A 23,616-nucleotide genomic window follows, 5' to 3' on the forward strand; every position below is an offset into this window, starting at 1 on the left:
TTTTGAAAAAAACAAACAGATCTATATATCCTATATGGATGGTGAGAAAAGCAAGGAGTCAAATAGTAATAGTAATTGTACTGATAGCTTACATGTATGAAAGGTTTATAGCATTTTAGTCACTTTTTTAATCACTTTCCATGTATCAATATGTACAGTGACTTTATTAGGTAGGTACCATTATTATTATCCCCGTTTTACAGGTAAGGAAACTAAGACTCAGAGAAGTTAAGTGATTAGTTCAAAGTGACTCAGCAGGATGTGGCAGAGCTCGTATTAGAACTAAGGCAGTTAGGAGCACCTGGGAGACTCAGTTGGTTAAGCGTCTGACTCTTGATTTCAGCTCAGGTCATGATCTCAGGGTCCTAGTATCAAGCCCTGCATGGGGCTCCCTGCTCAGTGCAGAGTCAGCTTGAAATTCTCTCTCTCCCTCTTCCTTTGCCCTTATCCACCCTGCTCTCATGGGCTCTGTCTCTCTCTCTCTAAGGAAAAAAAAAAAAAAAAGAACTAAGGCAGTTAGCTTCCAAAGTCAACTCATCACCACCTCACATATTGCTTCTCTTTACTGTGTTTTCAGGTAAAGCTACTGTAACAGAGAGACCCCAAAACACAGTGGCTTGAGCCAGATGGAAATTCCACCTCTATCACACAGTTGTGCAGACATAGCAGCCTTTTCCCCATGTAGTTGTGCAGGGACCCAGGTTCCTTCTCTTACTTCTTCCTCATCTGGTAGAGTGAGGGTGTCTACCTAACATCTGCATGATGAGTCAGGGGGTCTGTGAATTTGTATGGAAAGAAAAACTACATCTTTATTTTATAACCTCTAATTGAAATTTAGTGTGTGCTTCCATTGTGAGCAGAGACAAGCCTCGGAAGTGTTCCTGAAGCCACAACTTTGTAACAAGTAGAAATCATGGATATTTTCCTATCATGTTACAGTTGTTCCAGATATCTCAAAATATGTATGCTCATCCTACTTTGAAATTTCACTAAATTCATTCTAATCAGAACTTGTTACTTATTGCTTAGGAGACATTGATATTACTAAAACATACATTTTAAAAACATTTTGGTAACTCTATTTCAATATAACTCATTGTCTTTTATTTTACACATTTAAAAATATTATTCTGAGCAGGGGCCCTAGCATCAACAGACTGCCAGTGGGGTCGATGGCATTTAGGGGTCCTAAAATTTCTAGACCCCTGCCAGAGTGGGCTCTTTTCCTTCTCATGCTTCAAGCTGGCTCAAAGGATGGCCACCTTTCAGCCCATGGAGAAGGGTAGGAAGAGAAATGAAGAAGCACTTCCCTTTTATGGAGCTTACATCACTTCTGCTCATAGACTGTGGTCAGGAAGTTGGTTGCACGGCCCTCCCTAGCTGAAGGAGGCTGAGGGTATGTCACTGATAGGTTGGGTGTGTGCCCAGAGTTGGTTCTGTTATTAAAGAGGAGGAGGGGGAAAGGATACTGTGGACCCATCATGTCTAGTTTTTATCTTGCATATACATAGAAGCTCTAGCAAGGTACGCAGGACTTTATTAACGTTATTAACCTTGTGTACATAGGACTTCCTTAACCTGAGGAGCAGGACCAGGAAGTTGGGTTTGACTGCTGACTTATTTTTTACTTTACATTTATCAGTGCTGTTTGATTTTGTTTCATTAATAAACTTTTTTTGGAGGGAGCAGCTATAGATTTATAGCAACACTGAGCAGAAAGTAGAGGATTCCTACATACCTCTTCTCCACCCCCATCCCTGCACACAGACTGTCCCTCAGTTTACATCTCACACCAGACTTATGCCATTTGTTGCCATTGATGAACCTGTCTCAACTCATCATTACCACCCAAAGTCCGCAGTTTACATTGGGGTTTAGCCTTTCTGTTGTGCATTCTGTGGGTTTTGACAAATGCGTAAAGACATGGATCCACTGTCTTAGTATCCTACAGAGTAGTTTCCAAAAATCCTCTGTGCTCCACCTCTTTCGTCTCTCTCTCCTTCCCCACAACCTCTGGCAACCACCGATCTTTTTCCTGTTTCCAGTAAAAAGTTTTGTCTCCAGTTTTGCCTTTTCTAGAATGTCCTGTAATTGTAATCATACAGTATGTGGCCTTTACAGATTGGCCTTTTTCACTAAGTAATACACATTTTAAGGTTCCTCTATGGCTTGAAGTTCATTTCTTTTTAGCGCTGAATAATATTCCATTGTCTGGGAGTAGCATAGTTTATTTATCCATCAGCTCATTGAAAAACATCTTGGTTACTTTTAAGTTTGGGCAATTGTGAGTAAAGCTTCTATAAACATTTGTGTCCAGGTTTTTGTTTGGGTGTAAGTTTTCAGCTCATTTAAGTATATAACAAGGAACACAAGTTTGGATCATATGGTAGGAGTGTTTAGGTTTTTTTTTTGTTTGGTTTGGTTTTTGTTTTTTAAAGATTTTATTTATTTATTTGAGAGATAGAGAGAGCACACATAGGGGGAGAGGGAGAAGCAGGCTCCCAGCTCAGCAGGGAGCCTGATGTGGGGCTCGATCCCAGGACTCCAAGATCATGACTTGAGCCGAAGGCAGACGCTTAACTGACTGAGTCACCCAGGCACCCAAGAGTGTTTAGTTTTGTATAAACTAGCAAAACTGTCTTCCAAAGTGGCTCTACCATTCTGCAACCCCACCAGCAATGAATGAGAGTTCCTGTTGCTCCACATCCCCACCAGCATTGGTACTGCTGGTGTTTTGAATTTCTGCCATTCTAACAGGTGTGTAGTGGTATCTTCTTGATTTGATTTGTAATTCCATAATGATGTATGGTATTGAGCATCTTTTCATATGCTGTTTGCCATTTGTATGTCTACTTTGGTAACATATTTACATATTTGTTCAGATCTTTTATGTATTTTTAAATTGGGTTGTTCTTTTTTTTTTTTTAAGACGTTATTTACTTATTTGTCAGAGAGAGCACACAAGCAGAGGGAGTGACAGGCAGAGCAGGCAGAGGGAGAAGCAGACTCCCCACTGAGCAAAGAGCCCCATGTGGGACTTGATCCCGGGACTCCGAGATCATGACCAGAGCTGAAGGCAGATGCTTAACCAACTGAGCCACCCAGGCATCCTGGGTTGTTCATTTCTGTTTGATTTTTAAAAGATTATGGGCATGGATTACATCTATCATAGAAAATCTTAGTTATTTTGTATATACTGATATTTTTAAAATTTTTATTATGCCTCAAGTGGAACTTTTATTAAAATGTACTTTATACTGTCTGCATTGTTAAGTTGAGTGTGTTGGTGACACTTCCTTATGACTTCGGATTCTCTTTATGAATAAATACACACTGGAAATGGAGAGCAACCAGAGGACTCGGGATCAGGAATGGGTCAGGGTCTGGCTATAGTAGTGGCCTTGTTCTTAGTGGTTTCATTACTTAATTCATATTCTTTTCTCTCTCTCTCTCTTTTTACTTTGACTTATTTTGCTTTTATTAAAAATTAAATTTAAGTTTTTTAGGGGCGCCTGGGTGGCTCAGTCTGTTAAGCATCTGTCTTCGGCACAGGTCATGATCCCAGCATCCTGGGATGGAGCCCTGCTTTGGGCTCCCTGCTCAACAGGGGAGCCTGCTTCTCCCTCTTCCCCTGCCTGCTGCTCCCCCTGCTTGTGCTCTCTCTCTCTGTCAAATAAATAAAATCTTTAAAAAAATTAAATTTTTTAAAAAATAATGAGACTTTGAATACTCATCTGGAAATTAGTCCTGGTTGTAGCAAGGCCCTTGTTTCTCCTTTACTTTGTGCCCATTTGCAGTGTCAGCTACATTTTTTTTTTTTAATCACACACATATAAAGTTGGAGCTAATCATGTACACCTGGTTCCTTTCTGGAAAATTAAAGTCTTGCATGCCAAGGTAGTTCTTGCACCCTTAGAGAATCATGATCTTTTGCCACTGTTTCCATCTGAGGCCTCACCGCTTCTCAGCTTGTCCGTCTATGTAGCTCCTTTCTGCTCTTCCTCTGCTTCCCATGCCCCTTTCCATGTAAGAACCTGTTCCTGCTTGTGCGGGAGAGGTATCCCTCAAAACCCACATGCGTGTCACCACCACCATGTCCCTTTTGCAGACATGGCAGCAGGCCACTGTTTTCTAGAGAAAGCTTAGATCTTTTTATTTTTTTTAAAGATTTTATTTATTTATTCGACAGAGATAGAGACAGCCAGCAAGAGAGGGAACACAAGCAGGGGGAGTGGGAGAGGAAGAAGCAGGCTCATAGCAGAGGAGCCTGATGTGGGGCTCGATCCCATAACGCCGGGATCACACCCTGAGCCGAAGGCAGATGCTTAACCGCTGTGCCACCCAGGCGCCCCTATTTTTTAATTTTAACTGTAATTCCAAATAGTTAACATACAGCGTCATATTAGGTTCAGTTGTACAACACAAGTGATTCAACACTTCCATGCATCACCCAGTACTCATCAGAGAAGTGCCCTCCTTAATCCCCATCACCTATTTCTCCTCTCCCTAAGCCCCTTCCCTCTGGTAACCATCAGCTTGTTCTCTATAGTTAAGAGTCTATTTCTTGGTTTGTTTCTCTCTTTTTCCTTTGCTCATTTGTTTCTTAAATTTCACATGAGTGAAATCATATGGTATTTGTCTTTCTCTTACTGACTTGTTTTGCTTACAGTTATACTCTCTACTCCATCCATGTTGTTGCAAATGGCAAGATTTCATTCTTTTTTATGGCTGTATAATATTCTAATGTATACCATATCTTCTTCATCCATTCATCAATTGATGGGTACTTGGGTTTCTTCCATAGTTTGGCTATTATAAATAATACTGCTGTAAAAATTGGGGTGCGTGTATCCCTTTGAATTAGTGTTTTTGTATTCTTTGGGTAAATGCCCAGTAGTGCAATTACTAGATTGTAGGGTACTTTTATTTTTAATTTTCTGAGGAGACTTCGCACTGTTTTCCATAGTAGCTGTACCAGTTTGCATTCCCACCAACAGCATAAGACACTTCCCCTTTCTCCACATCCTTGCCAGCACCTGTTGTTTCTTGTGTTATTGATTTTAGCCATTTAGGTCTTTTCTTTAATTCTTTATTTTTACTAAATTGTAAGCACAAAGAGCTTTTTAGAGAAATCATACATTTAATGTTAGACATGGTAGTTTTGCCTGTTGGTATTGCTCAGCTCCTACAGGGAATATGATCTCGAGAACTGCCTTCCTCCCTCTGCTTTTTAAATTTTTTTAATTGTTATTATTTTTTTTTAGAGAGAGAGGGCATGTGCACACATGTGTAGGCACGTGCGGGCAGGCAAATGAGGGCAGGGAGGAGCAAAGGGAGAGAGAGGATCTTAAGCAGATTCCATGCTGAATGCAGAGCCTGATGTGGGGCTCCATCTCAGGACCCCGAGATCATGACCTGAGCTGAAATCAAGAGTCGGATGCTTAACCCACTGAGCCACCCAGGCATCCCCACCCCTCTGCTCTTTTTAAAAAGCCATGTTCTCGGGGCACCTGGCTGACTTAGTAGAGCATGCGACTCTTAATCTTAGGGTTGTGAGTTCAAGCTCTACGTTGGGCCTAGAGCTTACTTAAAAAAACACAAAACCTGAAAGCAACCAACTTGTCCTTGAGTAGGTGAATGTATAAAAAAAACCCTGTAGGGGCACCTGGGTGGCTCAGTTGGTTAAGCGTCTGCCTTTGGCTCAGGTCATGATCTCAGGGTCCTGGGATGGAGCCCTGCTTTGGGCTCCCTGCTTAACGGGGAGCCTGCTTCTCCCTCTCCCTCTGCCGCTCCCCCAGCTTGTACGCTCGCGCGCTCTCTCTCTCAAATCAATAAATTAAATCTTTAAAAAACAAAACAAAACAAAACCCTGTAGCCCCCTCGGGCAGCTAAGCTTGGCTGGCTGAGAAGGAGGCCAGCTGACCTGAAGGTGTTTCTACAAAACTGTGAAGGGGAAAGACAACCTCACACTCGTCCATCCCAGAGATATTTGTGTTTTTAAAACATGATTGGTGTTAAAGAATGAGTTCAGAGGGATTTCATATCTTCCAAAATGAAGTTCAGAAATGTGAGTGTGGGAGTGACCTCCCAGAAGTCCAGTGGTCACCTCTCATTGACCCCTAGCGTCAGTTTTCCTGAGGCGGCACTGCCTTGACAGGGCCTCCCTTTTCTGCCCCTGTGTCTCCAGAGTGTTCTCTCAAAGTTCCAGGATGTTTTCATAGTCGGTCCCGCATACTGACACCTGTATCTCAGCCAGGGAAGCAGAGGGGTCCAGGTGCAGCACTGGTGTCCCTCATAAGCCAGGGCCTGTGCCGTGAAGCTCTGTGATACGCGTCCCTCTTACCTGTGATAGGCACACTGGGCTTTTAATAAGTAAAGATGTACAAGGGTTTATTTGTCCCTGTTGTCAAGGAAGACCAGGGGTGGCTGACAGCTCCACAAGGCCAGCGAGGTCATGGCATCTAGCATCTTCCCCCAACCCCCTCCCCCACAGCAGGTGGCTTCCCCTCTCACATTTGCCTCGATTTACTCCAGGAGAACTCTGTATTTCATATGCTGTTCGGTTCCACTCCAAGCGTGGTCCAGAGATCCGCAACTGCAGCATCCTTGGAGAACTTGCTCCAAGGCAGAATCTCAGGCCCTGCCCCAGGCCTTCCGACTGTGTTTGCCTGGGGCTCTGTGTTGTTATCAAGTGCTCCACTTGATTTTTATGCACATTAAAGTTTGAGAAGTGCTGGAGGCGCCTCTGCTTTCTATGAATACAGCTTTCCCTCACTATCCAAAAGTAAGTCATTCCTATGAAACATCTCATACACCAAACCTGCATCTGGGAAATGAAGAGTATCCCCTGCTTTGGGAAAGTTCACGATATTGCCACTTCACTTTCCTGAAAGACCCAACATTAGTATGATGATGGCTTTCTTTGTAAAAAGTAAAGATCTTTAGATTTCTTTCTGGTAGCAAAAATGAAGTGGAGGACCCCGGCATATCATTTGGTAGGAAAGGATAGTGATTCTATCTCCTCTCCAAATACAGATTTTCTAGAACCATGTAAGCCACATCAACATTAAACCTTTCGTTATCTGGTAATTTCTGGTTCTGTTGAGGGGTGGAGCCCTTTTCCTATTGTGTAAATAGACCCTTGGGCTAGACCTTCTAAGAATAGGTGAACTATAACAGTCTTAGGGATTTTTTTCTACTTATTCCAAGTAATGTTCATTTTTCTTATCTCTTTCTAATTCCTGTCTTTTCATACACACCTCCCCTTAACCTGAGTTTTTGTAAAACCATCTTTTCAGATTTCAAGATGTAGATGATCAGTGGGAATGCTTCCAGCTAGAAATGAAGGAAAACCCAACTCAAAGTGGCTTCAGCCATAGGGCATCTGTTGGCTCAGATAACTGGGAGATCTGGAGACAGGCCCGGCTTTAGGGTTTGAATCTTTGGGGTTTTGGTTTCTTTCCCTTTTCCACCCTGCTTTTCCTGGTGGCAGCTCCAGCCCGAAGCTGGCTTCCATCCCGTTGGCAGAATGGCTGCTGCTGTTCTGGGCTGACATCCGTGCACCACTGCAGAGAGGGAGGGAGCTGGCTGCAGGCAAGTGCTTTCTTTCCCAGAGGCCCCAGCGCGTGCCTTCATTCAGCCAATACATCACGTTGACTGTGCAGTGTGTGCCAGCCCCCATTCCAGGTGCCGGGCAAGCAGAAGTGACTCAAACAGACAAAAATCCTTGCCCTCATGGGGCCTGCATTCTAGTTAGAGGAGAAAGACATAAAGGGAGGAGAGAAAATATATAGTGTCTAGCTGGTGAAGGTGAATGTACAGAATAAAGCAGATGAGGGAAAGAAGGCGCTCTGGGGTGTGGAGGTAAGGCCTCTGGGGAAAAGAGGTGAGGGGCAGCCACGTGGGCACAGGTCCTCAACACCTATTCTTTTTATACCATGGTTTTAGAATATGTTGTGTTCTTCCATTTTTTGCTTCACTTCTCTTGACATTTGGGATGGATTGTTCTTGCTCTTAAGTTTGGTTACTTTAAATTTCATGACCTCATGTTCTGGTCTCCCACCCAATCTTGTTCTTCTTCCCTTGGGAAATTATATTTGTGTCTGTCATCTGCCCTCTGGCCATGCTGGCGAACCCTGGAACAAATCATTCATTCAATTGTTAGCGATGCTTGCCTCTTCTGTCAACAAATTCCATGCCAAGGTTCCCTGTCATTTCACTTTTGACTTTGAAAAGAGAACATAATATTTATGTTAACTTTCCTTATAAATGTATATGCACTAAAGGCTTTTTAACACTTCTTACTTTATATAGTGATTTCTAGGATGTTTCCAAACTTAATATGAGGTTAGAATATGGTATAAATGATTCTTTTTCCTTTTGCTCATGCCTGCCCATTCTTAGCCTTCATATAGGCTTTTTCTTCCTCTTGTTTATGCATGAATGGAGGACACATTTGGATGAACTTGCCACTCATTCCATCTTCCTGCCCTTCCAAGCCATGTTTTTCTGAAATTTGCCATTTTTAATTTGAGGGAATATGTTTCAAACTTATTTATTGTATTAGAAATTATTTTCTGTGAATAAGTATTTACCACTAAATTAAATCATACCACTAATTGTCAACTTTGCTCATAAATGAAAATGCCTCTAGGTTTTTGGCTTTTAAAAGATTCATCCCCTCAGTGTTTTTCTTTTATTTGCTTCTCAGTGGGTGACTCTGTCATGCCTGGTTGTCATTTCTTCTAGCATGTCACTATTATACCTATTTCAGGCCCATGTATTATTGAGAGTGTTTTAGTGATATCAGTCCTGGTGCTTTTAATCAGCCTCCTTGAGTAGAACCTAACAGAAAACTTAATTTTGTCATTATTGTTTTGTTTTGCTGGTTAGCTGGCTTAAACTGAAATATTGAAATCAAGTTGTTTTATGTTTCTATTACATAGATTACTTCTTTGGATTTCAGAAGGACTCAACTTACTTTTTCTTCTTTCTATCATTTTGGTTTCATTTACTGGCATCGTAAAGTTGCCCTATATTCTGCAAGGCTCCATCCATGCACACATACTCCTGTAGGTGTCTAAAACCATTCATTCAATTTGGGATTGAAAAATTAACTGTTAAATCTTTTTCCTTCTATTTTTATATATGATTTTCTATTTTGTTATGTGTACAGTCTGATTAAGTACTATAAATTCTGATTTTTGAGGTCAGAGACTGCCTAAAATGGGACAAGAAGAAAAACTTATTGGGAAGCAGGTCCAGGGCTGCCAAACTTTCAGGACCCAAGAAGGAACAAGTGGGCAGGGGCTTCACCATTTCTTCATAGAGAGGTGACATTTCCTGGGGAATCATGGGTTTGAGCATTCAGGTATATCACAGAAAGTGTAAGAGAGAGGTGACTTGGGAGCTTGAAGGCCTATGGGGAAGGGTTAAGAAACAAGATGGCTCCATGCAGGACCCCCTCAGGAGACTGGATGGAGGAAGCCATGTGAACACATGAGGAGAACCCCAGCTGATCTGTCTCTCTGATTCAAGGTGGCTTTAGAACCAGGCCTGAACCTTGGCGAAAGAACACTTAAACTATCCTGGTTATTGAATATAAGTTCACTTCCAGGAAGGTTGGGCAAGATGACATGCAGAACAGGTAGAAGGAGGTAGGAGTTCTTCCTGGTTATACACCATGAGACAGAAGGAAGGGGCCTAGCATAAAGGTGATAACAAGAAAATGAAGATCAGAAACTCCTTGTCTGAGACTTGCGAAGAGGTGAAAGCAGGCCCACATTTAGATACCTCCAGTGGACCCACCATCTTTTGCAGTCCCACTGGGCCTAATTCTGACATGTAAACATCAACGTAGACTTTGTCTTTTTGAACATTTACTTAGCCCATTAAAAGTTCATTCCACAGAAGGTCTTGGTATCATTTTATAAACCCTCAATGAATTTTCTTAATCTTAAGATTTATATGAAAATATGGCAAGAAATAAAGATAGCTGCTTGCTAATTCAACAATAAATACAATCCCTCTTTGGTGTGTATGTGTGTGTGTGTATTACATCCATATATATGTTAAGATAATTTCATTTTAAATAAGGATCGTGCATGTTGAGAATAAAACACTAAGCATCCTTATAACTACGTTTTGAAGTTGTTTTATTTTTCAAAGGGCTTTCTGTAACTGAAACACAGGCTGAGTTCTCCATAACTCCTGGTCCATTTCTAACCTCATATACATCATTTAAAACTTAAAGGAATTTCGGAATTATTTCTCAGAAGATAGTTCTGGAACCAACAGGAGATCAGCTCCATAAAGGCAGGAATTGTGGCCTGTCCTGTTACCTGATGGATCCCCAATACCCAGAACACACTGGGCATTCAGCAGCCGTTTAATCAGTATTTTTGATGACTGAATGAACCATTCTCAATAAAGCCACTTTAATAATTGATTTTTAAGGAATACATTTTAATTGAGAAACTAGGCCTTATGTATATTCATTTTTTACTTTTTCTGGGTGCTCCTGCCAATTGCAGTATAAAAGCAATTAGGCCATGTAACTACTGCCACATTTGTATTTCCTGTCTGTTGGCCACAGGTCCCTGCCTCTCATTCCAGGTAAAGGCAAAACAAACAAGCTGCAGTCCCTAGCACCTGATGTGTAAGCAATCATATACACACAGGCCATTTGCCTTAAAGCTCCTGGTGAAAAGATCACCTGTGGAATAAACCTAAATTTGGCTTTTTAAGCTAAGCAAGAAACAATGGAAAAATTGCTCTCAGAGTCAAACACTAGGCAACAGAGAACAGCCTTGTCCAATAGAAATACAGGGTGAGCCACTATGTAATTTTAAATGTTCTGATAGCTCTATTAATTAAAAAATTAAAAAGTGGGTGCCATTAATTGTAATATTTATTGTTTAACCCCTTATATCCAAAATATTATTGTTTCAACATGTTATCGCTATAAAAAGTATCATTAAGATACTTTACATTCTTTGTTTGTACCAGGTTTTCAGAATTCAGTGGGCGTGTTACACATACAGCACATCTCAATTCAGAGATGCCACCTGTCAATTGCTCAGCAGCCACAGTAGGCTTGCAGCTCCCATATTGGACCGTGTAGCTTCAGAGTAGTGCAGAAACACATTGCCCGTTCCTCCCTGTGAACGTCTGGGAACACATGAAGACGGTGAGGTGTTCCTCTTTGGCAAACATAAATAACAGAGATGAGAGCCTCATAGTGCAACACACTGGTTGTGTCCTCTGATCAACAGTACATTTTCATGGACAAACTGGGGAAATTATGTCTGTGTTTTTGTGATCCTTGGCAGTAAACTAGCCTCATATTCCATCTAATGTTATTGAGAACTGCTGTGGGCTAGGACAAGCCCTGTTCTTTCAGAGTGGAACATGATGCGGTCCTAGCTTTGAGCCTTGCCAGAACGAAGATGCCATATCCCAGAAAGCAAAGGATAGCATGATAGAGACATGGAAAAAATGTCATGTCCTTGTTCACCCTCCTGGTTCCACAACACTCTTAGTAACTCTTTTGTAGCCCTGATCATATACAGAAGCATGGGGAAAACTCTCTGGCCATCTGCATGCAAGCAGCATAATTCATTCCTTTCACAGATATGTATTGAGCTCCTCTCTGGTTCCAAAACATTGTCATCACCCAAAAGGACACCCAGTACCCATTAGCAGTCATTTCCTATCCTTTCCTTCCCCCCAGACTCTGGTGGTAGCAATCTACATTCTATCTCTATAAATTTGCCTATTCTGGACATTTCATATAAATGGAATTATACAATATATGGCCTTTGAGATGTGGCTTCTTTCACTTAGCATAACATTCCTCCATGTTGTGGCCTATGTCAGTACTACGTTTCTTTCTGTGGCTGAATTATGCTTCCGCTGTAGATAGATCATATTTTGTTTGTCCATTCAGAAGTTGATAGACATGTGGGTTCTTTCGACCTTTGAAGCTATTGTGAATAATGCTGCTATGAACATTCAGGTACAAGGTTTTGTGTGGACATATGTTCTTTGTTTCCTTGGGTATTTTTCTAGTATTTTTGTGGTCTTGTTTTTACATTTAGATCTTTAATCCTTCTGAATTAGATCTTGGCATAAGGTGGCCATATCAGAACAGAGTTCTTACCCTTCACTTAAAAATTGCCCATAATATTTATCTTATTAAGGTGATATTAATCTTTATTAATCTTTATACCAGTTAATTATAGATGTAAATTGTTCTTTGCAAATATGCTGCTTTGTTCATAGTACGGAAGCATGCGTTAAAATGTAAGCACAAAATAGTCACTAAAGGCTAAGTAGGTTAGACTTTTTCACCCTGTTAATGCTAGGAGGAAGAACACTCTCCTATATAGTAATAACACCCTAATGACTGGAGAGTGTTCAGTGCAAGGCCAGCTACATAGTACGCAGAACTCATTACGAGATGACAACGTGGGACTCTGGCATAAGATGGAGAAGTCATCTTCCCATGGGCTTACCATTCCAACCCAAGGCAAATAGGCATTCTCCAATGGCTTGTAGCCTCTGCGCTGGGATGCACTAAATACTAGGGTTGGGAGTAGACAGGAGATCTGCACTGAGTTGCCAGCTGAACACCCCATGGCACCACCTGCCCTGGGCGGGGATGACCACTAGTTTGCTCTGACTAGAGACTTCATGGGGCATATACCTGGTCCTTGACCTTTCCCATGCCCGTGTCCAGGACCTCATGAGGGTAGAACATAATGGTGAACATGGGTCTCCCCCCACCAGTGCAACCCATTTGTCACCTCTGGTAGAGGGCCACAGCAGTCATGGGGAAGGGATGGGGAGGCCCCGTGGGGCCCAAGGTGCCAGGGGCAGGAAACAGGTGGGAGAGGACCCATGGAGATATGGTGGGAGGTGGGTACCATGCATGAGCTGCAGCTGCAAACCCCTGGACATGCTCTGTTGTCTTACTTGACTGCATGTAAAAACAAAATCAAATATTAAATCATTAAAAATTTTAAGACTCGTGAAGCCAGCCCAGGTTCAATGTAATTTCTCAACTTCCTAACATACTTTAAAGATTTGGGAAAAAATTTGGCTTTATGTATGAATTAAATATGAAAGCAAGCATGATGCTGAACTATTTACTTATAATTTTTATGTCTAGCATCTTTTTTATTGACACATGATTGATGTAACATTGTCTTAGTTTCAAGTGTACCACATAATGATTCGGTATTTGCATGCACCGTGAAATGATCACCACAGTAAGTCTAGTTACCATCCATCACCATACAGAAGTACATTTCTTTTCTTGTGATCAGAATGTTTCAGATTTACTCTCTCAGCTTTTAAATATGCACTACAATATTGTTGACTATAGTCACAATGCTGCACATTACATGCCCGTGACTTTGTTATTTTGTAACTGGAAGTTTGTACCTCTTGACACCCTTCACCCGTTTTACCAATTCCTAACCACCTCTCCTCTGGCAACCATTATTCAGTTCTCGTCTGTGAGGTTTTTTTTTTTTTTTTCCCCTTTGTTTTGGTTTTTAGATTCCACATATAAGTGAACTCATACACTATTTGTCTTTCTCTGACTTCTTTCACTTAGCATAATACCCTCAAGATCCATCTATGTTGTTGCAAGTGACAAGATTACATTCTTTTTTTATGGCTAAGTAGTATTCCATTGTATATATATACCACATCTTCTTTATTCATTCATCCATTGATGGATACTTGTTTCCATATCTTGACTATTGTAAATAATGCTGTAATGAACAGGGGGTGCATGTATCTTTTTGAGTTTAAGTTTTCATTTTCTTTGGATAAATACCTAGAAATGGAGTTGCTGGATTATATGTAGTTCTATTTTTAATTTTTTGAGGAACCTCCACACTCTTTTCCATAGCAACTGCATCAATTTACATTCCCACCAATAGTGCATGAGGGATCCCTTTTCTCTACAACTTTGCCAACACTTGTTATTTCTTTTTTTAAAAGGTTTTTAAAATTTATTTATTTGACAGAGAGAGAGAGCACAAGCAAGGGGAGCGGCAGGCAGAGAGAGAAGCAGACTCCATGCTGAGCAGGAAGCCCAAAGCAGGGCTCGATCCTAGGACCCTGAGATCATGACCTGAGCCAAAGGCAGCTGCTTAACTGACTGAGCCACCCAGGCACCCCTCTTTTTTTTTTTTAATAACAGCCCTTATAACAAGTGTGAGGTGACATCTCACTGTGATTTTGACTTGCTGTGTCTATTGGTCATCTGTCTATCTTCTTTGGGAAAATGTCTATTCAGATAATCTGCCCATTTTTCATTCAGATTTTTATTTGCTCTTGTGTTGCATGAGTTCTTTATACATTCTAAATATAAACCCCTTATCAGATACATGATTTGCAAATATTTTCTCCCTTCAGTAGGTTGCCTGTCCTTTTGTTGGTGATTTCCTTTGCTCTGCAGAAACTTTTTAATTTGATGTAGTCCCACTTGTTTATTTTTGCACTTGTTGCCTTTGCTTTTGTATTCAGTTCCAAAAAAATCCTTGCCAAGTCTTACATTAAAGTCTTTAATGCATTTTGTGTTAATTTTTGTGTGTGGTGTAAGATAGTGGTCTAATTTCATTCTTTTGCATGTGGCTGTCCAGTTTTCTCAATACTATTTATCAAAGAGACTATTCTTTACCCATTGTATGTTCTTGCCTCCTTTGTCATATAGTAATTGACCATGTAAGCATGGGTTTATTTCTGGGCTCACTGTTCTGTTCTATTGATCTGTCTGTTTGCTTTATGCCAATACTATACTTTTATGAGTACTGTAGCTTTGTAATATAGTTTGAAATCAGAGAGAATGATGCCTCTGGCTTTGTTCTTCCTCAAGATTGCTTTGGCTATTTAGGGTCTTTTGTAGTTCCATACAAATTTGAGGAATATTTGTTCTATTTCTAGGAAAATGTCATTGGAATATTGGTAGGGTTTGCATTGAATCTGTAGATTGCTTTGGATAATACGGACATTTGAACAATATTGAGTCTTCCACCATGAGCATGGAGTATCTTCTCATTTATTTGTGACTTCAGTTTCTTTCATAAATGTATTATAATTTTCAGTGTGCAAGTCTTTCACTTCCGTGGTTAAATTTATTTTCAGGTATTGTATTCTTTTGATGCAATTGTAAACGGGATGTTTTCTTAATTTTTCTTTTTGATAGTTCATTATTAGTGTATAGAAGTGCAATAGATTTTTGTGTATTGATTTTGTATCATGCAACTTCACGGAATTTGCTTATTAGTTCTAACAGTTTTTTTGGTGGAGTCTTTTGGGTTTTCCATATATAAAATCATGTCTTTAGCAAATAGTGACAGTTTCACTTCTTTCTTTCCAGTTTGGATGTCTTTTATTTCTTCTTCTTGCCTAATTGCTCTGGCTAGGACTTCCAGCACTATATTTAATAAAAATGGTGAGTATAGGCATTCTTGTCTTGTTCCTGATCTTAGAGGACAGTTTTTCACCATTGAGTATGATTGTAGTTGTGAATTTGTCATATCTAGCCTTTATTATGTTGAGATACATTCCCACTGCCCACTTTGTGGAGAGTTTTTATCATGAATGGATGTTGAATTTTGTCATATGCTTTTTCTGCATCTATTGAACTGATTGTATGATTTTTTTTTTTTAAAGATTTTATTTATTTATTTGACAGACATAGAGACAGCCAGCGAGAGAGGGAACACAAGCAGGGGGAGTGGGAGAGGAAGAAGCAGGCCCATAGCGGAGGAGCCTGATGTGGGGCTCGATCCCATAACACTAGGATCACGCTCTGAGCCGAAGGCAGACGCTTAACTGCTGTGCCACCCAGGCGCCCCCTGATTGTATGATTTTTATCCTTCATTTTCTTAATGTGGTATATCACATTGATTGATTTGTGCACATTGAACCATTCTTGCATCTCGGGAATAAATCCCCCTAGATAATGGTGTATGATCCTCTCTGTGTATTGTTAAATTCAGTTTGGTAATAGTTTGTTGAGGATTTTTGCATCTATGTTTATCAGCGATATTGGCCTTTAATTTTCTTTCTTTTTTTGTGTGTGGTGTCTTTGTCTAGTTTTGGCATCAGGGTAATGCTGGCCTCCTAAAATGAGTTTGTAAGTATACCGCCTTCTTCATCTTCAGTTTTTTGGAAGAGTTTGAGGATTGGTAATTTTTAAAATTTTTTTTTAATTTTATTTTTTTTTCTTCTTTCAAATTTTTATTTATATTCTAGTTAGTTAACATATATTGTAATATCAGTTTCAGGAATAGAATTTAGTAATTCATGACTTACATATAACATCCAGTGTGCAACACAAGGGTGCTCTGTAATACCCATCATCAATTTATCCCATACCCTCTCCACTTCCCTTCATCAATCCTCACTTTGTTCTCTATAGATAAGAATCTCATGGTTTGTTTCCCTCTCTTTTTTTCCTCTTCCCCTATGTTCATCTGTTTTGCTTCTTAAATTCCACATGAGTGAAATCATATGGTATTTGTCTTTCTCTGACTGACTTATTTCGCTTAGCGTAATATACTCTTGCTCCATCCATATCATTGCAAATGGCAAGGTTTCATTCTTTTTGATGGCTGAGTAACATTCCACTGTGTGTGTTTATGTATGTGTGTGTGTGTGTGTGTGTGTGTGTGTGTGTGTGTATCACATCTTTATCCATTCACCAGTTGATGGACATTTGGGCTCTTTCCATAATTGTGGTTGATAATGCTGCTATAAATATCTGGGTGCATGTGCCCCTTTGAATCAGTATTTTTGTATCCTTTGGATAAATACCTAGTAGTACAATTGCTGGATCATAGGGTAGCTCTATTTTTAACTTTTTGAGGAACCTCTAGACTGTTTTCCATTGTGGCTGCACCGCTTTGCATTCCCACCAAGGTTCCCCTTTCTCCACATCCTCGCCAGCATCTGTTGTTTCCTGTGTTAATTTTAGCCACTCTGACAGGTATGAGTTGGTATCTTATTGTGGTTTTGATTTTTATTTCCCTGATGATGAGTGATGTTGAGCGTCTTTTCATGTGTCTGTTGGCCATTTGGATATCTTCTTTGGAAAAATGTTTACTCATGTCTTCTGCCCATCTCTTAACTGAATTATTTGGTTTTTGTTGTTGAGTTTGATGAGTTCTTTATAGATTTTGGATACTAACCCTTTATCAGATAAGTCATTTGCAAATATCTTCTCCCATTCTGTAGGCTACCTTTTAGTTTTGTTGATTGTTTGCTTTGCAAGGATTGGTATTAAATCTTCTTTGAATGTTTGGTACAGTTCACCAGTGCAGCTCTCTGGTCCTTGGCTTTTGTTTGTTGGGAGGTTTTTTGTTTTTGTTTTTTTAAATTACTGATTCAGTTTCCTTACTAGTAATCAGTCTGTTCAGATTTTCTATTCCTTCATGATCCGGTCTTGGAAGAGTGTATGTTTCTAATAATTTATCCATTTCTTCTAGGTTGTCCAATTTGTTGGCATGTAATTATTCATAGTAATCCCTTGTGATTCTTTGTATCTCTGCAGTATCAGTTGTAACTTCTCTTTCGTTTCTGATTTTGTTTGTTTGAGCCCTCTCTTTTTTCCTGGGGAGTCCAGCTAAGGGTTTTTCAGTTTTGTTTATCTCTTCAAAGAACCAGTCTCTATTTCATTTATTTCTGTTCTGATCTTTGTTATTTCCTTTCTTCTATATACTTTGGGCTTCATTTGTTCTTCTGGTTCCTTTAGGTGTAAATGAGATTGTTTGTTTGGGATTTTTCTTGTTTCTTGAGTTAGGCCTTTATTACTATGAACTTCCTCTTGGAATGCTTTTGCTGCACTCCATAGATTTAGGTGTGGTGTATTTCAAAATTTTCATTTGTCTCGAGGTAGTTTTTGGCTTGTCCTTTGGTTTATTTGTTGATTGATTAGTTGTTCAGCAGCATGTTGTGTGATCTCCATGTATTAGTGATTTTTCCAGTTTTCTTCTTGTAATGACTTTCTTGTTTCATACCATTGTGGTTGGAAAGACGTTTGATATGATTTCAATCTTCTTAACTTTATTTAAATTTATTTTGTGGCCTAACGTACGATCTGTCCTGGAGAATGTTCCATGATATTAAGTCCATCTGGTCTAAGAAGTCATTTAATGCTGATGTTTCCTTTTTTATTTTCTGTCCAGATGATCTATCCACTAATGCAGTGAGATATTAAAGTCCCCTGCTATTAATGTATTGTTCTAAATTTCTCCCATTTAGGTCCGTCTATGTTAGGTGCATAAATATTTACAAATGTTATATCCTCTTGTTAGATTGACCCCTTTATGATTATTTAATGCACTTCTTTGTCTTTTATTACAGTCTTTGTTTTACAAGCCTGTTTTGTCTGATATAGCTATAGCTTTGCCTGATATAACCCCAGCTTCTTTTTGTTTATATTTTCATGGAACATCTTTTTCTACCTTTCACTTTCAGTTTGTTGTATGTCCTTCTGAAGTGAGTCTCTTATAGGCAAGATGTAAAGGGACTCCTTTAAGCTGAAAAGAAGGGGCACTAGTTATATATATATATGTGTGTGTGTGTGTGTGTGTGTGTGTATTGTAAAATAGTCTATTTTAAGTTCATAGAGACTTAGTTTAATGCATTCTAAAGGTCTACATTTTTATTCCCTCCACCCCCATGTTTTGTTTTTGATGTCACATTTTACATCTTCTTATTTTGTGTATCCCTTAACTAATCATTGAAGTTATCATTATTTTTACTACTTTCGTTTTTTAGCCTTCATACTAGCTTTATAAATGATTAATCCCCTACCTTTGCTATATATTTACCTTTACCAGTGGGATTTTTACTTCCACGTGTTTTCTTGTTGCTAATTAGTATGCTTTATTATATTTCTTGTAAGGCCAGTTTAGTGGTGATGAATTCCTTTAGCTTTTGCTTGTCTGGGAAATTCTTTGTCTCTCAATTCTGCCTTGGTGAGCAGAGGTTTCTTGGTTTCAGCATTTTGCATGTATCCTGTCACTCTCTTCTGGCCTGTAAAGATTCTGCTGAAAAATCTGCTAATTGTCTTAGGGTGGTTCCCTTGTACATAACAAGTTGTTTTTCTCTTGCTGCTTTTAAGATTCTCTCTGTATCTTTAAACTTTTGGCATTCTAATTATAATGTGTATTAGTGCAGATCTTTTTGAGTTCATCTGATTTGGAATATCCTGTGCTTCCTGGATTTGGATGTCTGTTTCCTTTAGGTTAGGAAAGTTCTCAGCCATTGTTTCTTCAAATAAGCTTTTTGCCCCGTTCTCTTTCTTGTTTCTTCTGGGACTCCTATAGTGCAAATGTTATTCTGTTTGATGTTGTCCCATGGGTCCCTTAAGCTGTCTTCACTTTTTACATTCTTTTTTCTCTTCACTGCTCTGTGTGGGTGAGTTCCACTGCCCTGTCTTCTACATTACTGATTCTTTCTTCTGCTTCATCTAGTCTGCTGGTGAGACCCTCTAGTGTATTTTTCAGTTCAGTTATTGTATACTTCAGCTCTGTGACTTCTGTTTGGTACTTTCTTATATTGCCTATCTCTGTTGAAGTTCTCACTGTGGTCATTCACACTTCTCCTAAGTTTGGTGAGCATCTTTATGACCATTACTTTGAACTCTTACTCAGGTAAGTTACATATCTTCATTTCATTAAGAGTTTTTCTGAGGTTTTGTCTTGTTCTTTCATTTGAAACATATTCCTGTTTACTCATTTTACTTGACTCTGTCTGTGTTTGTTTCTATAGTCTAGGCAAAACAGCTACCTTTCCCAGTCTTGAAGGAGTGCCTTTGTGTAGGGGAGGAACCTATTGTTTAACCTTACCCTAGCTCTTGGTTGTCTCTCGACCCTTTGTGATTGTCTAAGCAGCCTGATTTATTCTTGATATGTCCCAGTTGTTGAGAGTGTGCCAAAAGCCTGTCAGTGTTTTGAAGGGAGAATTCATTCATTGCCAAACTTCAGGCTGATTGGAAGCCAGACCCTCAAGGAGACCCTTAAGCAGCCCCTTTCAAAGTATGCAAATATATGCAATTCTGTGGGACTGCAATCATAAAACCTGCTGGCCTCCAGACCAGGTAATGTGGAGGTGTCTCTTGGGTGACATTTATAAAAATTGGGGCTTCAAATGAGTGTATAAGCTCTTTTCTGGGAGTTGCTGGCAAGCTATAGCAAGGCTGAGGGAGAGCACAAAGCTGGCATCCCCTGGCCTACTTTCTCTGAGAATACTCCATAGCTGCTAGATGTGAGGTGAATCTGAGGCCTGCCCTCAGGCTGGAGCTCCAGGACAAGTACATAGGTCTTTTTCACAGGAAGACTGGGGTGTGTTCCAGTCCACCATCTGTGCACTGCCTTGGGAGTGGTAGCCTGCCAAGAACCGTCTCTGTGATTGTTACAGTTCCATGGGACCCAAGAACACAACCCTTCCTGGCTACCAGAGCCAGGTGATCAAGGAGATACCCCTATGTGCACTGCGCATGCCTGAGAGTTTTAGCAAGGCAGCGGGAAAGTGCAGGGCTGGGGTATGCCTGCTGGCATTAGTGGGCACCAGGAAAGCACAAGGCCACAGGTGCCTGCTGGTTTTAGTGGGGCAGTGGAATAGTGCAGGGACTGTGTGTGCCTCTTAGCACTAGCAAAGTAAATGGGGAGCACAAAAATGACAACTTCCAGGGTCTCTGTCCCTGGAGAGAGTTCCAACAGGCTCCTTCCCGCTTCAGCAGATGCTTTAAGATTAGCAAATGAATCTCCTTTACATATAATGTAGGTAGTTTTCAAACTGCTGCTTTACACTGGGCCCCAGGGTGAGTGAGTCCGCATGTGACCCTTTCAAGAGCTATACATTTAGGTCCCTTCAGCCCTTCAGGTCTCTACAGGTATAAACCCCAATGTTTTTCAAAGACAGGTGTTTTGGGGGTTCATCTCTTTGGTGCAGGTCCCAAGGATTGGGGTAGCTGATGTGGGGCACTAACCCCTCACTCCTCAAGGAGAAGCTCTGTATTCATGAAATCTCTCCCAATCGTGGGTCACTGTGCCAAGGAGAGGTTTTCGGCAAGGCTGCGTTCCTGCCTCTCCTACCATTTTGATGTAACCCCTTTATTGGTTGTTGTCAAGGAACCATTCAGCTAGTTTTGAGGTCGTTTTCAGAGAGAATTATTCCATATGTAGCTGTAGATTTGGTGTGTCTGTGGGAGGAGATGAATCAGGATTTTCCTACATCTCCATCTTAGACCACCCCATCTTTCTGCACATTTGACATGAAATGCATTTAGAGTGTAACTTTGTATTCTCTGGTTAATGAAAATATCAGTGATTTTTACCTTATTCTGAATGTGTTGTATAGGTTTTCTAGAATGAATGAGTTACTTCTATAATTAATCAAACCCTAATGTTTTATATATATACTATATATATTACAGGATATTATTTTGTGTATATATGTATATGTGATATTTATAATTTTGTCTTCATTTGGGGGAAATACATATTTTAGTACTTTAACCTAAAAAAAGTATCTCTCCTCATCCAGGTCTATTAACATAAGATTAGCCACTTCATTGGATACTCCTGGTGTTGAAAATCTTGTTAGCACACTCATGCTGAATAAAAGTATATTGGAGGATTTAAAGCAATACAGTGAGGCCCGCAGAGACCATGTAAGTAACTGCTATGACCAGATTGGCTTCCTTTTCCTTGTGATATGGGCCATTATGGCCTATGCAGTTTCAACCTTGAACCTTGAATCCAAGTTTCCTGGGATCTCAGTTGGAGATAGTTGGAGAATTGTACAGTGGTGGGAAGTGGCAGAGGTTGGAACATGGCAGCAAGAAAAGAAAAACAAAGGAGACTGGGGTTTAAGGATATGAGGTTGTTCTCTTCACTGGTATCCCCAAGGTGGGGTGCTGATCAGATATTCTAAATCCTTATCACAGGCATGAAAAATCTGGACTTGATCCAGACAAGTATCCTGAAACAGGATAGATCTCAGGGCTTAGAATAGGTAGATCTGACTGAGGTTAGGGAATGGTAGCTTAGGAATCTGTGCATGCCTGGTGCTCACCTAGCAACACTGGATATCAGACTTAGGACAGTGGGACCCCATTTGACCCTACTGAGTAGTGATTCTGTCTAGATGTTTTTGTTGAGCTGCCTACATTCTCAGGTAATGGATATGCTGTCAAACACCTGTATGACAAGTGTTGGGTTCTCTTTCTAGGATAGTAACTATACTATACTTTTGCCCTGGCAAAGGACAAGCTAGCAGTGGTCCTAATGTTTATACTGCTTTCTTAAGGACCATGACAGTTAACTTAATCAGACATGGAACAGTGCATGTAGTTAGAGAAATGCTTAGTCACTTTTTTGATAAATTTTATTTTGAAAAAAAATTTTATTGAACTATAATCAATAAACAGCTTGATAGATTTCACAATTTGAATACGCCATGTAATTAATGAGCACCTGTTTCAGGAAACAGACTAACCCCAGCCTGCCTGAAGTCCCCCTCATGCTCCCATTCAGTTACTTTCTCCCCAGGTTAATACCACCTTGACTTCTAAGATCACAAATTGGTTATGCCTCTTTCTGAACTTTATTTAAAAGGGATCACATAGTATGTTTTCTGATATCAGGCTTTTATTGCTCAGCACTGTGTTTGTGAGATTCACCCATATTGTTCTGTAAAGTATTTCATTGCGTGAAGATATCACAATTTATTTCTTCTTTTTACTGTCATTTGACGGAGTTTCCGGTTATTGGCTCTTTTGAATAAGCACTTTGGTTAAATTTTAAAGTCATCAAGAGGGAGACACCAAACACCTAAACACAATGAAATATTTGATATTTATCAAGGCATCAAATTAAAATGAAACTTCTCTCCAGGCCATGTTTTTTGTTTCGGTTTGTCTTGATCTTTTTTTTTTCTTTCTTTTTTTTTGCTCCTTCCCTCCTGACCTGCCAGTGCAGTATGATGTATCATCCTGGTTCTCAAAGTGAGTTTTAAGGAGTTATAGAGGTCTCTAAGACATAATTTTCGGGGTGGAGGGGTCTGTGAAGTAAAAACTATTTTCGTAATAAGAATAAGAAACTATTTTCCTTTTCCAGTGTATTGATATTCACACCGATGGTGCAAATGTAATGGTGGGCAGAACCTTGGGAGCCTCAGTGTGGATCAAGGCAGTGGGCACCAGATTTCATCGCTATTCACTCATAGTAATAATAGGAAAAGAGAGTCTAGTGAAGATAGCATTGCCCATCAACAGACTGGCTAAAACACAAGGAGGAGCACCCCTAAATGCTGGGGAGGATGCAGGGAAATAGGATCATTTGTATGTTGCCAGTGGAAATGTAAGATAATACCATTGCTCTGGAAGACAATTTGGCTGTTTCTTCAAAAACCTCAGTGCAACAATCATACAACCTAGTAATTGCACTCCTGGGCATTTATCCCAGAGAAATGAAGACTTGTACATGAATGTTCATAAGCGGTCAGGATCGGCCCAGATGCCCTTCAGCAGGTGAATGGGTAAACTGTGGTACGTTCGTGCCATGGAGTAATACTTAACAATACAAA

General features: G+C 40.0%; 1 protein-coding gene across 1 annotated transcript in view; it reads left to right on the forward strand.

Annotated features, from left to right (window-relative positions):
* The window catches only part of CFAP61 (cilia and flagella associated protein 61), a 295,349-nt gene that overhangs the window by 101,783 nt on the left and 169,950 nt on the right, over positions 1 to 23,616 (forward strand). The window contains exon 14 of the mRNA XM_045805725.2: positions 21,574 to 21,700. Coding sequence (XP_045661681.1) covers positions 21,574 to 21,700 — 127 coding nt within the window. The remainder of the gene's footprint in view (positions 1 to 21,573; positions 21,701 to 23,616) is intronic.

This window comes from Ursus americanus, chromosome 22 (genome assembly GCF_024610735.1).
Source record: "Ursus americanus isolate L20-20 chromosome 22, mUrsAme1.1.p, whole genome shotgun sequence".
Taxonomy (NCBI): domain Eukaryota; kingdom Metazoa; phylum Chordata; class Mammalia; order Carnivora; family Ursidae; genus Ursus; species Ursus americanus.